Source organism: Oncorhynchus masou, chromosome 30, assembly GCF_036934945.1.
Source record: "Oncorhynchus masou masou isolate Uvic2021 chromosome 30, UVic_Omas_1.1, whole genome shotgun sequence".
NCBI classification, from domain to species: Eukaryota; Metazoa; Chordata; class Actinopteri; order Salmoniformes; family Salmonidae; genus Oncorhynchus; species Oncorhynchus masou.
Window position 1 is genome coordinate 22,678,269 of NC_088241.1, and position 15,703 is coordinate 22,693,971.

The 15,703-nt window shown below is 50.9% G+C and overlaps 1 protein-coding gene across 4 annotated transcripts in view; it reads right to left on the minus strand.

The window, feature by feature from the left end:
* The window catches only part of LOC135522373 (protein argonaute-1), a 47,815-nt gene extending 32,117 nt beyond the window's left edge, over positions 1-15,698 (minus strand). Inside the window, exons 1-6 of one of the 4 annotated variants that reach the window (XM_064948558.1) lie at positions 14,834-14,960; positions 10,963-11,149; positions 9,698-9,818; positions 9,375-9,556; positions 8,653-8,789; positions 6,828-6,962 (exon numbers count right to left, since the gene is read on the minus strand). In XM_064948558.1, the coding sequence (XP_064804630.1) occupies positions 6,828-6,962; positions 8,653-8,789; positions 9,375-9,556; positions 9,698-9,818; positions 10,963-11,149; positions 14,834-14,858 (787 nt within the window). In that variant the 5' untranslated portion in view covers positions 14,859-14,960. Of the gene's footprint in view, positions 1-6,812; positions 6,963-8,652; positions 8,790-9,374; positions 9,557-9,697; positions 9,819-10,962; positions 11,150-14,833 lie in introns of all 4 variants that reach the window. The other 3 variants (XM_064948557.1, XM_064948556.1, XM_064948555.1) reach the window with 3 other exon arrangements.
* Between the last annotated feature and the right edge of the window lie 5 nt (positions 15,699-15,703).

Genomic DNA, 15,703 nt, shown 5'->3' on the forward strand with positions numbered 1-15,703 from the left:
GGGGAAGGGATGGGTGAAGGAGTGAGTGGGGAAGGGATGGGTGAAGGAGTGAGTGGGGAAGGGATGGGAGAAGGAGGATGGGAGAAGGAGTGAGTGGGGAAGGGATGGGTGAAGGAGTGAGTGGGGAAGGGATGGGTGAAGGTGAGTGGGGGAGGGATGGGGAAGGGATGGGTGAAGGAGTGAGTGGGGAAGGGATGGGTGAAGGAGTGAGTGGGGAAGCGATGGGTGAAGGAGTGAGTGGGGAAGGGATGGGAGAAGGAGTGAGTGGGGAAGGGATGGGTGAAGGAGTGAGTGGGGAAGGGATGGGTGAAGGAGTGAGTGGGGAAGGGATGGGTGAAGGAGTGAGTGGGGAAGGGATGGGTGAAGGAGTGAGTGGGGAAGGGATGGGTGAAGGAGTGAGTGGGGAAGGGATGGGAGAAGGAGTGAGTGGGGAAGGGATGGGAGAAGGAGTGAGTGGGGAAGGGATGGGAGAAGGAGTGAGTGGGGAAGGGATGGGAGAATGAGTGAGTGGGGAAGGGATGGGAGAAGGAGTGAGTGGGGAAGGGATGGGTGATGGGAGAAGGAGTGAGTGATGAAGGGATGGGAGAAGGAGTGAGTGGGGAAGGGATGGGAGAAGGAGTGAGTGGGGAAGGGATGGGAGAAGGAGTGAGTGGGGAAGGGATGAGTGGGGAAGGGATGGGAGAAGGAGTGAGTGGGGAAGGGATGGGTGAAGGAGTGAGTGGGGAAGGGATGGGTGAAGGAGTGAGTGGGGAAGGGATGGGTGAAGGAGTGAGTGGGGAAGGGATGGGAGAAGGAGTGAGTGGGGAAGGGATGGGAGAAGGAGTGAGTGATGGGAGAAGGAGTGGGTGATGGGAGAAGGAGTGAGTGGGGAAGGGATGGGTGATGGGAGAAGGAGTGAGTGGGGAAGGGATGGGTGAAGGAGTGAGTGGGGAAGGGATGGGTGATGGGAGAAGGAGTGAGTGGGGAAGGGATGGGTGATGGGGGAAGGGATGGGTGATGGGAGAAGGAGTGAGTGATGGGAGAAGGAGTGGGTGATGGGAGAAGGAGTGGGTGATGGGAGAAGGAGTGAGTGGGGAAGGGATGGGTGATGGGAGAAGGAGTGAGTGGGGAAGGTATGGGAGAAGGAGTGAGTGGGGAAGGTATGAGAGAAGGAGTGAGTGGGGAAGGTATGGGAGAGGGAGTGAGTGATGGGAGAAGGAGTGGGTGGGGAAGGGATGGGAGAAGGAGTGGGTGATGGGAGAAGGAGTGGGTGATGGGAGAAGGAGTGGGTGATGGGAGAAGGAGTGGGTGATGGGAGAAGGAGTGGGTGATGGGAGAAGGAGTGGGTGATGGGAGAAGGAGTGAGTGATGGGAGAAGGAGTGAGTGATGGGAGAAGGAGTGAGTGGGGAAGGGATGGGTGATGGGAGAAGGAGTGAGTGGAGAAGGAGTGGGTGATGGGAGAAGGAGTGAGTGGGGAAGGGATGGGTGATGGGAGAAGGAGTGAGTGGAGAAGGAGTGGGTGATGGGAGAAGGAGTGAGCGGGGAAGGGATGGGTGATGGGAGAAGGAATGGGTGATGGGAGAAGGAGTGAGTGGGGAAGGGATGGGTGAAGGAGTGAGTGGGGAAGGGATGGGTGAAGGAGTGAGTGGGGAAGGGATGGGTGAAGGAGTGAGTGGGGAAGGGATGGGTGAAGGAGTGAGTGGGGAAGGGATGGGAGAAGGAGTGAGTGGGGAAGGAGTGAGTGGGGAAGGGATGGGAGAAGGAGTGAGTGGGGAAGGTATGGGAGAAGGAGTGAGTGATGGGAGAAGGAGTGAGTGATGGGAGATGGAGTGGGTGATGGGAGAAGGAGTGAGTGATGGGAGAAGGAGTGAGTGATGGGAGAAGGAGTGGGTGATGGGAGAAGGAGTGAGTGGGGAAGGGATGGGTGATGGGAGAAGGAGTGATGGGAGAAGGAGTGGGTGATGGGGAAGGAGGATGGGGAAGGGATGGGTGATGGGAGAAGGGATGGGTGATGGGAGAAGGAGTGAGTGGGGAAGGGATGGGTGAAGGAGTGAGTGGGGAAGGGATGGGTGAAGGAGTGAGTGGGGAAGGAGTGAGTGGGGAAGGGATGGGAGAAGGAGTGAGTGATGGGAGAAGGAGTGAGTGATGGGAGAAGGAGTGAGTGATGGGAGATGGAGTGGGTGATGGGGAAGGAGGTGATGGGAGAAGGAGTGAGTGATGGGAGAAGGAGTGAGTGATGGGAGAAGGAGTGAGTGATGGGAGAAGGAGTGAGTGATGGGGAAGGAGGAGTGATGGGAGAAGGAGTGAGGTGATGGGAGAAGGAGTGGGTGATGGGAGAAGGAGTGGGTGGTGATGGGAGAAGGAGTGAGTGGGGAAGGGATGGGTGATGGGAGAAGGAGTGAGTGGGAAGGAGTGGGTGATGGGGAGGAAGTGGGGAGGGATGAGTGATGGGGAAGGAATGGGTGATGGGAGAAGGAGTGAGTGGGGAAGGGATGGGTGAAGGAGTGAGTGGGGAAGGGATGGGTGAAGGAGTGAGTGGGGAAGGGATGGGTGATGGGAGAAGGAGTGAGTGGGGAAGGGATGGGAGAAGGAGTGAGTGGGGAAGGGATGGGAGAAGGAGTGAGTGATGGGAGAAGGAGTGAGTGATGGGAGAAGGAGTGAGTGATGGGAGAAGGAGTGAGTGATGGGAGAAGGAGTGAGTGATGGGAGAAGGAGTGAGTGATGGGAGAAGGAGTGGGTGATGGGAGAAGGAGTGGGTGATGGGAGAAGGAGTGGGTGATGGGAGAAGGAGTGGGTGATGGGAGAAGGAGTGGGTGATGGGAGAAGGAGTGGGTGATGGGAGAAGCAGTGAGTGGGGAAGGGATGGGTGATGGGAGGAGTGAGTGGGGAAGGGATGGGAGAAGGAGTGAGTGGGGAAGGGATGGGAGAAGGAGTGAGTGGGGAAGGGATGGGTGAAGGAGTGAGTGGGGAAGGGATGGGTGATGGGAGAAGGAGTGAGTGGGGAAGGGATGGGAGAAGGGTTGAGTGATGGGAGAAGGAGTGAGTGGGGAAGGGATGGGAGAAGGAGTGAGAGAAGGAGTGATGGGGAAGGGATGGGGAAGGAGTGAGAGAAGGAGTGAGTGGGGAAGGGATGGGAGAAGGAGTGAGTGGGGAAGGGATGGGAGAAGGAGTGAGTGATGGGAGAAGGATTGGGTGATGGGAGAAGGAGTGAGTGATGGGAGAAGGAGTGGGTGATGGGAGAAGGAGTGAGTGATGGGAGAAGGAGTGGGTGATGGGAGAAGGAGTGAGTGGGGAAGGGATGGGTGATGGGAGAAGGAGTGAGTGGGGAAGGGATGGGTGAAGGAGTGAGTGGGGAAGGGATGGGAGAAGGAGTGAGTGGGGAAGGGATGGGAGAAGGAGTGAGTGGGGAAGTTATGGGAGAAGGAGTGAGTGGGGAAGTGATGGGAGAAGGAGTGGGTGATGGGAGAAGGAGTGAGTGATGGGAGAAGGAGTGAGTGGGGAAGGGATGGGAGAAGGAGTGAGTGGGGAAGGGATGGGAGAAGGAGTGAGTGGGGAAGGGATGGGAGAAGGAGTGAGTGGGGAAGGGATGGGAGAAGGAGTGAGTGGGGAAGGGATGGGAGAAGGAGTGAGTGGGGAAGGGGTGAGTGATGGGAGAAGCAGTGAGTGGGGAAGGGGTGAGTGATGGGAGAAGCAGTGAGTGGGGAAGGGGTGAGTGATGGGAGAAGCAGTGAGTGGGGAAGGGGTGAGTGATGGGAGAAGCAGTGAGTGGGGAAGGGATGAGTGATGGGTGAAGGAGTGAGTGGGGAAGGGATGGGTGATGGGAGAAGGAGTGAGTGGGGAAGGGATGGGTGATGGGAGAAGGAATGGGTGATGGGAGAAGGAGTGAGTGGGGAAGGGATGGGTGAAGGAGTGAGTGGGGAAGGGTGGGTGATGGGAGAAGGAGTGAGTGATGGGAGAAGGAGTGGGTGATGGGAGAAGGAGTGGGTGATGGGAGAAGGAGTGGGTGATGGGAGAAGGAGTGAGTGGGGAAGGGATGGGAGAAGGAGTGAGTGGGGAAGGGATGGGAGAAGGAGTGAGTGGAGAAGGGATGGGAGAAGGAGTGAGTGGAGAAGGGATGGGAGAAGGAGTGAGTGGAGAAGGGATGGGAGAAGGAGTGAGTGGAGAAGGGATGGGAGAAGGAGTGAGTGGAGAAGGGATGGGAGAAGGAGTGAGTGGAGAAGGGATGGGAGAAGGAGTGAGTGGGAAGGGATGGGAGAAGGAGTGAGTGGGGAAGGGATGGGAGAAGGAGTGAGTGGAGAAGGGATGGGAGAAGGAGTGAGTGGAGAAGGGATGGGAGAAGGAGTGAGTGGAGAAGGGATGGGAGAAGGAGTGAGTGGAGAAGGGATGGGAGAAGGAGTGAGTGGAGAAGGGATGGGAGAAGGAGTGAGTGGAGAAGGGATGGGAGAAGGAGTGAGTGGAGAAGGGATGGGAGAAGGAGTGAGTGGAGAAGGGATGGGAGAAGGAGTGAGTGGAGAAGGGATGGGAGAAGGAGTGAGTGATGGGAGAAGGAGTGAGTGATGGGAGAAGGATTGGGTGATGGGAGAAGGAGTGAGTGATGGGAGAAGGATTGGGTGATGGGAGAAGGAGTGAGTGATGGGAGAAGGAGTGGGTGATGGGAGAAGGAGTGAGTGATGGGAGAAGGAGTGGGTGATGGGAGAAGGAGTGAGTGGGGAAGGGATGGGTGATGGGAGAAGGAGTGAGTGGGGAAGGGATGGGTGAAGGAGTGAGTGGGGAAGGGATGGGAGAAGGAGGAGGGGGAAGGATGGGAGAAGGAGTGAGTGGGGAAGGATGGGAGAAGGAGTGAGTGATGGGAGAAGGAGTGGGTGATGGGAGAAGGAGTGAGTGATGGGAGAAGGAGTGAGTGGGGAAGGGATGGGTGAAGGAGTGAGTGGGGAAGGGATGGGTGAAGGAGTGAGTGGGGAAGGGATGGGTGAAGGAGTGAGTGGGGAAGGGATGGGTGAAGGAGTGAGTGGGGAAGGGATGGGTGAAGGAGTGAGTGGGGAAGGGATGGGAGAAGGAGTGAGTGGGGAAGGGATGGGTGAAGGAGTGAGTGGGGAAGGGATGGGTGAAGGAGTGAGTGGGGAAGGGATGGGTGAAGGAGTGAGTGGGGAAGGGATGGGTGAAGGAGTGAGTGGGGAAGGGATGGGTGAAGGAGTGAGTGGGGAAGGGATGGGTGAAGGAGTGAGTGGGGAAGGGATGGGAGAAGGAGTGAGTGGGGAAGGGATGGGTGAAGGAGTGAGTGGGGAAGGGATGGGTGAAGGAGTGAATGGGGAAGGGATGGGTGAAGGAGTGAGTGGGGAAGGGATGGGAGAAGGAGTGAGTGGGGAAGGGATGGGTGAAGGAGTGAGTGGGGAAGGGATGGGAGAAGGAGTGAGATGGGAGAAGGGATGGGTGATGGGAGAAGGAGTGGGTGATGGGAGAAGGAGTGAGTGATGGGAGAAGGAGTGGGTGATGGGAGAAGGAGTGAGTGATGGGAGAAGGAGTGAGTGGGGAAGGGTGGGTGATGGGAGAAGGAGTGAGTGATGGGAGAAGGAGTGGGTGATGGGAGAAGGAGTGAGTGGGGAAGGGATGGGTGATGGAAGGAGTGAGTGATGGGAGAAGGAGTGGGTGATGGGAGAAGGAGTGAGTGGGGAAGGGATGGGTGATGGGAGAAGGAGTGAGTGGAGAAGGAGTGGGTGATGGGAGAAGGAATGAGTGGGGAAGGGATGGGTGAAGGAGTGAGTGGGGAAGGGATGGGTGAAGGAGTGAGTGGGGAAGGGATGGGAGAAGGAGTGAGTGGGGAAGGGATGGATGATGGGAGAAGGAGTGAGTGATGGGAGAAGGAGTGAGTGATGGGAGAAGGAGTGGGTGATGGGAGAAGGAGTGGGTGGGGAAGGGATGGGTGATGGGAGAAGGAGTGAGTGGAGAAGGAGTGGGTGATGGGAGAAGGAGTGAGTGGGGAAGGGATGGGTGATGGGAGAAGGAGTGAGTGGAGAAGGAGTGGGTGATGGGAGAAGGAGTGAGTGGGGAAGGGATGGGTGAAGGAGTGAGTGGGGAAGGGATGGGTGAAGGAGTGAGTGGGGAAGGGATGGGAGAAGGAGTGAGTGGGGAAGGGATGGGAGAAGGAGTGAGTGGGGAAGGGATGGGAGAAGGAGTGAGTGGGGAAGGGATGGGAGAAGGAGTGAGTGGGGAAGGGATGGGAGAAGGAGTGAGTGGGGAAGGCATGGGTGATGGAAGGAGTGAGTGGGGAAGGGATGGGTGAAGGAGTGAGTGGGGAAGGGATGGGAGAAGGAGTGAGTGGGGAAGGGATGGGAGAAGGAGTGAGTGGGGAAGGGATGGGAGAAGGAGGAGTGAGTGGGGAAGGGATGGGAGAAGGAGTGAGTGGGGAAGGCATGGGTGATGGAAGGAGTGAGTGGGGAAGGGATGGGTGATGGAAGGAGTGAGTGGCGAAGGAGTGGGTGATGGGAGAAGGAGTGAGTGGGGAAGGAGTGGGTGATGGGAGAAGGAGTGAGTGGGGAAGGGATGGGTGATGGGAGAAGGAGTGAGTGGGGAAGGAATGGGTGATGGGAGAAGGAGTGAGTGGGGAAGGGATGGGTGATGGGAGAAGGAGTGAGTGGGGAAGGGATGGGTGATGGGAGAAGGAGTGAGTGGGGAAGGGATGGGTGATGGGAGAAGGAGTGAGTGGGGAAGGAATGAGTGATGGGAGAAGGAGTGAGTGGTGAGATGAGTGAGGAGTGATGTGAGGGGATCGTCTGGGGGGGGGGTGGCATTGGTGAGAGGCAGGCGGCATGGCGTGTGGAAGGTACTCACTCACTATTCAACGGCCCACCTTTGATCTCCTTGGTGAAGCGGACCCTCTGCGAGTCGGTCAGGGTCTTGGGCTGCTCGTCTATGTTGCGGATGTCCAGGACTTCGCACATGAACTCGATCACCGGCTGGGCTTTGTAGAAGGCCGTGGCAGACACTAGAGGGAGAAAGAGAGCAGTAAGTAATGCATTCAGTCAATGGAAGTGAAGTGCAGCGGAGACAGAAGCACAGTGGTATAGGATTATGTTATTCCTAATCATTGGGTTGTTTTTTATTTAACCAGGTAGGCAAGCTGAGAACAAGTTCTCATTTACAATTGCGACCTGGCCAAGATAAAGCAAAGCAGTTCTATACATACAACAACACAGAGTTACACATGGAGTAAAACAAACATATAGTCAATAATACAGTAGAAAAATATGTCTATATACAATGTGAGGAAATGAGGTGAGATAAGGGAGGTAAAGGCAACAAAAAAAAAGGCCATGGTGGCGAAGTAAATACAATATAGCAAGTAAAACACTGGAATGGTAGATTTGCAGTGGAAGAATGTGCAAAGTAGAAATAAAAATAATGGGGTGCAAAGGAGCAAAATAAATAAATACAGTAGGGGAAGAGGTAGTTGTTTGAGCTAAATTATATATGGGTGCAGTAATCTGTGAGCTGCTCTGACAGCTGGTGCTTAAAGCTAGTGAGGGAGATAAGTGTTTCCAGTTTCAGAGATTTTTGTAGTTCGTTCCAGTCATTGGCAGCAAAGAACTGGAAGGAGAGGCGGCCAAAGGAAGAATTGGTTTTGGGGGTGACCAGTGAGATATACCTGCTGGAGCGCGTGCTACAGGTGGGTGCTGCTATGGTGACCAGCGAGCTGAGATAAGGGGGGCTTTACCTAGCAGGGTCTTGTAGATGACCTGGAGCCAGTGGGTTTGGCGGCGAGTATGAAGCGAGGGCCAGGCAACGAGAGCGTACAGGTCGCGGTGGTGGGTAGTATATGGGGCTTTGGTGACAAAACGGATGGCACTGTGATAGACTGCATCCAATTTATTGAGTAGGGTATTGGAGGCTATTTTGTAAATGACATCGCCAAAGTCGAGGATCAGTAGGATGGACAGTTTTATGAGGGCATGTTTGGCAGCATGAGTGAAGGATGCTTTGTTGCAAAATAGGAAGCCAATTCTAGATTTCATTTTGGATTAGAGATGCTTAATGTGAGTCTGGAAGGAGAGTTTACAGTCTAACCAGACACCTAGGTATTTGTAGTTGTCCACATATTCTAAGTCAAAACCGTCCCGAGTAGTGATGCTGGACGGGCGGGCAGGTGCGGGCAGCGATCGGTTGAAGAGCATGCATTTAGTTTTACTTGTATTTAAGAGCAGTTGGAGGCCACGGAAGGAGAGTTGTATGGCATTGAAGCTCATCTGGAGGGTTGTTAACACAGTGTCCAAAGAAGGGCCAGAAGTATACAGAAGGGTGTCGTCTGCGTAGAGGTGGATGTTGTGTTCGCTAGGGCATGCAAGTGAAAACATAAAAGAAATGGTTTCAGAGGAAAAGGTAAATTAGTTTCTTGTAGGACAAATCAACTTAGATCCTGCCTGTTTCAGTCTGTTTTCTTCCATTTGGTGACTAATGAACACAACCCAATACTATAGAATGAAGTCATTTCTAAGCATTGATCTGCAGTGAATTTGTACACAACACAAAACAGATGTTAAATCATAGACCACTGTGAATGTAACTTTAAGAGCATACCTAAGATGAGTTTTTCATTCCATCATGTCGATGCAACTTTTTATGATCTGTGACTTCATACCCTCGAGTAGATCTTGCCTGGTGGGACTCAGCCGACTCACCATCAATATTTAGCATCATCTTCCACATGGCGGGGCGTACAGACTGGTGGAAACCAAACCACACTTCCCTCCCCCCTCCCAGGGGATGGTAGTATCCTTCAGGTGGGGAGAAGAATGATCGTCCCACTGGAGTGTACCTGGATGACAAGAAAATGACGTTATGGAGAATGACTCATTTGAGTCTCAGCACCGCAGCATGATTCAATGTCCAGTAATTCTGTGTCACCTATAAGGCTTTGCAGACATAAGCCCAATAGAATGATTCAACAGCTTGTGTTTGTGATCTAGTCAAGCCTCCAAGTCACTGTCTGATTTTTAGATTTTGTTCATGGGACACCTTTATACAGTTCTCAGCTATCAGGCATCTGTTGTTCTGTTCATCAACTCTAGAGATGTAAATATAATAGAATCTAAAACTAAATCGCTGTTCAACAAGTTTGACAGGAATGTCTTGCTAAAATAACAAATTATTCACACCTCAAGGCAAACATATGCCTTTCAATTAGTTTGAAGACAACATGCACACATGAGTGCTGTCCTGTGGCGTGTGTGTTTGACTGTTTGTGCATCATAGATCCTAGCTTTGAAATTAGCCACAAGCTTCTCTGCCCTTGCTTTCATAGTGTGTGTGTTTGCATGCGTGTGCGCGTGCCCTCCTACCCGTCTGTGCGCGTGTGTGTGTGTGTGTATATACACGCACGTGTGTGCTTAGTGTACCGTACCTCATGGAGGCCAGGTGGCGCATGGCCACATCCAGGGCTTGGACAGAGTCCAGGGGTACCTGCAGGCGCCCGCTGACCAGCGTCTCCTGGAGCAGACGCCATGACACCGTGGCCAGAAAGCGGATAGACACCTTGAAGATACGATCCTTCCCCTCCCCGGGGATAGTCACCTCAAAGTCCACCTCAAGGGAGAAAGAGGAATGGAGGAGAGTTTAGGTGGAGGGGAGATGGGTTACAGGATACATCGATTGAAAGGATATAGACAGGAGTAGAAGGGGACTTGCTGAAATGTACAGGACACACTTTCTCTCCCTGATGCCTACCTTCTCACTTCCGATAGGGAGCGCCAGCACTGTATAGATATTCTTCTTGCCGTCGTACACCGGCTTCCTGTCGCCAAAGAGCTGGGGCTTGAAGTGCTGCACCATGTATTCCACCACTTCCCTGCAGGGGGCGACACAGAGTCAAACACACCAGGGTCACCATCATGGCCACCAGAGGTGACAAAACCACAAAAGACTACCATCTGTCAACAAATGTAGTGCTCCAAATTAAACCCAAAATCCTATCAGAAATCTGGATTTAGGATGGGTGTTTTCTGGGGAGCAGGGAAGACCCGATTCGATTGGTTGTGGATCAAGCAGGATACAGCTGGTGTGAAGTGATGTCTCATGGTCGTGGGGGAATCCCTCAGACAAAGGGAGGTAGGGGAGGTAGCTGTGGGGCCACAGCACCTCTGAACACATGGTGCCTTGGCTTTCGTCTAAGTGTGGGGAGTAGAGTGGACGGGTTGAAAAGGAGAGGTCATGTTGGGTTGACCTTTCGCATGCCTGCATGGACGCTTTGTCTGAAAAAAACTCCTACTAGGTAAGAACGAAGCTCTAAGACGTGTGTTCGGTGTGTGTATACTTCGTACATTTTCATCATCCAAAGTAAAAACTTCACATTTAACTCAGCTTCTCTGTTTAAAGAGGGGTCATATAAACAAGTAAATGAGAGAGAAAGAGAGAGAAGCTTCTCTTCTGGGACCAGTTTTTTGTTGGATATAAAAGAGCTGGAGTTACACTTTGAGGTTGTACAACAGCTGAAAGAAATCCTCAGTCAAATCAATCAGAGGAAAGAAACGCAGGCAGCTCAATTGGCCAAAAATTGAAAACAATGTCTGGGGTTTAGAATATATTGGGCCAATGATGACCACCCTACAATGGGGATCTCTCGAAGACCGTTAGTCATGTCCTGGCTAGGTAATGGTGGACACTGGACTAGAGCGTCATAGACATGATGCACTAATGAACTGTGAGTCTCTCTCTGAATCACCTTGAGAAGTTGTTGCAGTCCTCTGCAGTCTAAAACTTATACATAGTGTAGTCCTCCAAGTTCTGACTATGGCTCAGTTCTACAGTCCATATTCTGTGGTTCTTAAAAAAACATTGGGAAAATGTTAGCCATCAAGTGGACCACTTCATCACCTATAGTAGGGGACACCTGGGTGAAAAGTGTTGAGTTGGGTAACCTCACTCCCCAGGCTATTGCCCACAGGGGACGAGGTCTGGCACATGAGACTATGTAGGGTGACACGTTACCCTACCTGTTGACCCGTCGGGGACACTTGTCAGGCTTGATGTCCACCTCATAGTGGAACACGTCCATCTTGGGGATCTCCACCTCAAAGTAGTTGGCCAGCAGCTTGATGGGCTTGCCCACAGTGCCCATGCCCGGCCGGCGGGGTGCCTGGAACACCTGCTGCAGAGGTGGGGGGAAGGGCCCCATGGGCACTGGAGGGGCAGTGGTAGACATGGGCAATTTAGGGAAAGGGTGTCAGAAGTTTAGGCAAGGGCAGAAACGGTAGGGATGTGGGTATGGGAGATGAAATAAATGGAGTAATGAGGAAAGGAAAGTGAGCATGGGCATGTGATGATGGGCAGAGAGAGGGGGCATGTGGGGATAATGAAAGAAGGAATAGGGGTATGTGGAGAGAGAGAGAATAGCAGAAGAGAGAGGGGAGGAGGAACAAAGCGATTAGGGTGAGAGGAAGGAGGGTGTGAACGAAAGAGAAGGGAAGGGAGAGGGGTGGTTGGTGGTTCAATGATAATTAAAGGGTAAGAGAGAGAAAAAGAATACATTAGAGCGACGCTGGATACACCAAACCGGACAGACAGAGAAAGATACAGACATCTCCTTAAACATGCAGGCAGGGTGAGAAACAGGTAGAGCAGGAGTAGGCTAGCCTCACAAGGGCTTCTAGTGTGATTTTGTATTGAAAATAATCATATGACCTCTGCCGAACATAAAATGGAATGATCACAAATGTGCCTTAGCTAGTTAGCGACAGTAGCATAGGCATACAATCCAACGGTCACAGAAGACAACTAAAAGCCTGCATTTGAGATGTTTTCGTTTGACATGAATGCTACTGCTAGCCTCTTGTCAAACATCATTTGAAACTTTGTTATTGAGCGGAGAGTGAATACAATACACAAACTGCATTGAGGAAAACAAGTATGAGAGGTGTAGGACTTCAGATCGGCCTGGTAAAATGTGAGACTCCTGCCTTCCTCCCTGCCCGAGAGAAGGCCCGCCCGAGCCCAGCCCTGTCCAGACCATGTCTTAACCTCTGCTTCCCCAGAGAACAGCCCTCTCAAAATCACAACAAAGACCCAGCTGCCCTCCTCCTCCATCACACAGATAGGGGGGCTGGGGAGAGAGAGAGAGAGCCCCCACTACCACACACAAACACAGGGGTCCCCCCCAACATTCCCAGGCTTACCATGGAGACTCCACAGCAACATTGGCATTGTCATGGAGATCAGGAAACCGGGAGGGGCAGTGGGTGGGTGGAGGGGTAGTGTGTGTGTGTGTGTGTGTGTGTGTGGACCTTGGCCTTTTTCATCCTGAAGCAGCGTTAGTGTTTCCACATTACGTCCGAGCGGCCTCCTCCTCAGTCATTAATCTCTCTCACATGCGAGGCCTATAGCTGAGCTGAGCGGCGAGCTTGTGGTTTAAAAGGCAAGCATTGGAAATCCTGTAGTCAAGCATAGCAGTCAGTCAAGGATGTACACACTCACTAGGCCTTGAAAAAGCAGCCATCTACAGACTGGCAAATCTGGCATGATAAACCACATAAGACTAAGAAGATTCTACTGAAGGTGTGTTTGTTACGCCTACGGCATAAGTCTCAACAGTCTTGACACCGAGTAGGCTAAACACACTGACACACACACACACAATTGCAGAGACACACACACACACACAGGCAGCCCGCCCCACCCCAGTGTAGGCAGATGGTGAGAAGTGGAGCCAGGGCTCACACATCCCCAGACAATAGCAGTCTTTCCCTGGCACTGGGGCCCTTTCCATGTCAACTGTGTGTGTTTCTCCCTGGAGTCTGGTTTAGGCCAGGGTCCTTTTTCATTGAAACATGGAATTACACACACTATTCCCTGCTGACATCACTCGAGATGATCCCATGTCTAATAGCGGTCTGGAATGGTGATATAGCTAAGAGTTAACCATTTATAAGTTTAAGTTTAAATAAATATTAAAATGCTGTCCTGAGGTACAGGTATAAAACATTCTAGTAGCTTAACTCTAGTCTTTTTATTTAATTTAATTTTTTTATTTTACCCTTATTTAACCAGGCAAGTCAGTTAAGAGCACATTCTTATTTTCAATGACGGCCTGGGAACAGTGGGTTAACTGCCTGTTCAGGGGCAGAACGACAGATTTGTACCTTGTCAGCTTGGGATTTGAACTCACAACCTTCCAGTTACTAGTCCAACGCTCTAACCACTAGGCTACGCTGCCGCCCCTTGAGGACAGAGTCTGTGTTAAATGGGGCATTGCAGTAAAACACGTGATTTTCCTGTGTTTTTTTATATTTCCACACTGTGAGGTTGAAAATAAAAATAGTGAAAATTATGATAATGCATTTTAGTATAAGAGCTGTTTGAAAAGACCGCCTGAAAATGTTTGCTTGAGATATTACAATTTTCCAAGAAGATATTTTGGTTTATTTTTGACATTTTTAACTGAAAACAATCACAGTAAGGTACTTAATTGCTATGCAGACATGATTTGATATTGCGATAAAATGGCTGCATTGGACCTTTAAAGGAAAATACCACTCAAACTATATTTTGCTATTTGTTTCATTAAACCACTGTTGATACAGTCCCAAATTCTGGAGATGGGTGGGTCTGGGGGGGGTCATTAGCTGTTTGTCTCCCTCCCCCTCTCTAAAAACAAACAACTCCATACTCAAGTGTCAACAAGCTGTCAAACGATTGGCCTACTCCATTTGAATGACAGCGAATTTTAGCTAACATAACTGTGCTTAACACTAACACCTGGGGACCAATCTTTGTGACATCAACTTTCGCATTCCAATGGTCACTAAATCTTCTATGTTCGTGATCAACTCCAGACTTGGTTAGGGAGTCACTAAAAGATTTGATTATGCAGACTGGACTTCAGACCAGACTAATGCACAGCATCATATCACAGGTCATCATAATATTTACAATAGTATGGCTGTCTGCCCACTTTAAGTAACAAAAGTGAAACACCACATGCTTTTTGATATGCCATAACTTGCCTTTCATGAACTAACACTGACACTTAACCTCCCACCCCTACTAGCACAGACTTCGCTGATAACTACTTCATTGAGGAAAAATGTACTTACTATGACTAAGATGTGGATGTCCCACCTAGCTATTTTAAGATGAATACATAAACTGTAAGTCGCTCTGCTAAACTGTAAGTGTCTGCTAAATTACTAAATTGTAAATCACTCTAGCATTGCCAAACATGAACATTAAATTGGAATGACCTTGATGTAAAAATGTTGACACAGGAGGTTCCATGAAGGTTTAATTTCTATAGCATGTACTAATCTAAATAATAATCACAATGTACCGAGGTTGTCCAATAGCTACTCATTTTAGTATTCAGAAACATAACTAATTGGGGTGTTCACATATACATGAGTTAGTTCATTGTGGATTCATTTTGGTAGGGTGTGAAGAAATTTTATTTGGATCGGTGTACTTTTCTATCATTCCAAAAACGGTATGTTGAAGACAGACTGCCAAAACAGAGAGCCTGGTATTTGGGGTGTGTGAGTGAGAGGGGTGCTGAGTAGTGAAGGCGGGCTTTACCTCGTGTCTCCACGCCAAAGATTCCCACGGCCCCTGCCCCCGCCCCTGACCCTGGACATTTTCAGTGCACCAAAAGACCCGTCTCTCGGTATGATAACTAATTTCGTATAGTCCACGAGCTATGGTTGAAAAATACCCACAATCGTTGTGATGGACGGGTTTTTCAGCCAGCCAGCTAGCTAGCATAAGAGAATGCTGCACCAGATATTCAAAAAATATGGGCAATTGCATGTTACCATATGCTGCTATAGCTGAAGATAAGCAAAAATTCCACCCTTGACAGAGAAGAGAGAGACATACCAGCGCCAGACGGTCCCGGCTCCATCCCATCCACTTAACCGCGCGGGCACTAGACAGTCCAGGGTTCTATGGCCACAGCGCCAGCCCTTCCAGGCTGGAAGAGTTGCAGACTTCCAGCCCCCTCCTCTCGGCGTGTAGTCTTCTCCGTACTCGCCAAACCCCCTTCCCTTCCAGTACCCCAGACACGCAGAGTTGTAACGACAAAAGCTGCCTGTCTGATGACCAGAGAATCGCTGTCTGAACGGCTCTTGTGCGATACCTTGCATCGGGTTTCTTTCCTCTCTTCACCTGGCCTGATAAGATTAACCGTGGCGCTATGGTTTCTTATCGGTCTGTTATGCTCCTGCTCACTGTTCAATAACGATTCTCCAGTGGAACAAAAAAAAGGGTCAGTCCCCCCCCCTCCCCGAATTCTGAAACCTCTTCTTTGACTTTGAATGATGTTGCATTCTGTACACGAGTTGTTGTAGTCGCCCTCTACTGGAGGGCTGCTGTACGGGTTGTCTTGGCGTAGCAGCTGAGCTGTACATGGTTAGTGCTATCCGGAAGTTTTGGCACGTCCCTACCCAATCAACGTCTCCTAAACTCGGTCCTGAGGATCTCAAGGGGTCTACATTTTGGGTTTTGCCCCAGCACTACGCAGCTGATTCAAACAACCAACGCTTGATGATTATTTGAATCAGCTGTGTAGTGTTAGGGGAAAAAACAAAACGGGGTCCCCCGGACGGAATTTGGGAAACCCCTAACCCTTACCTATTTTAAATTCCACTTCAGTAGGGACGTCCCAAGATCCCAGATAGCACTGAGTCCAATTTGAAACCTATCCAGTAAATGTTTAAATATCCTATTCGACCCACAGAACATCAATTT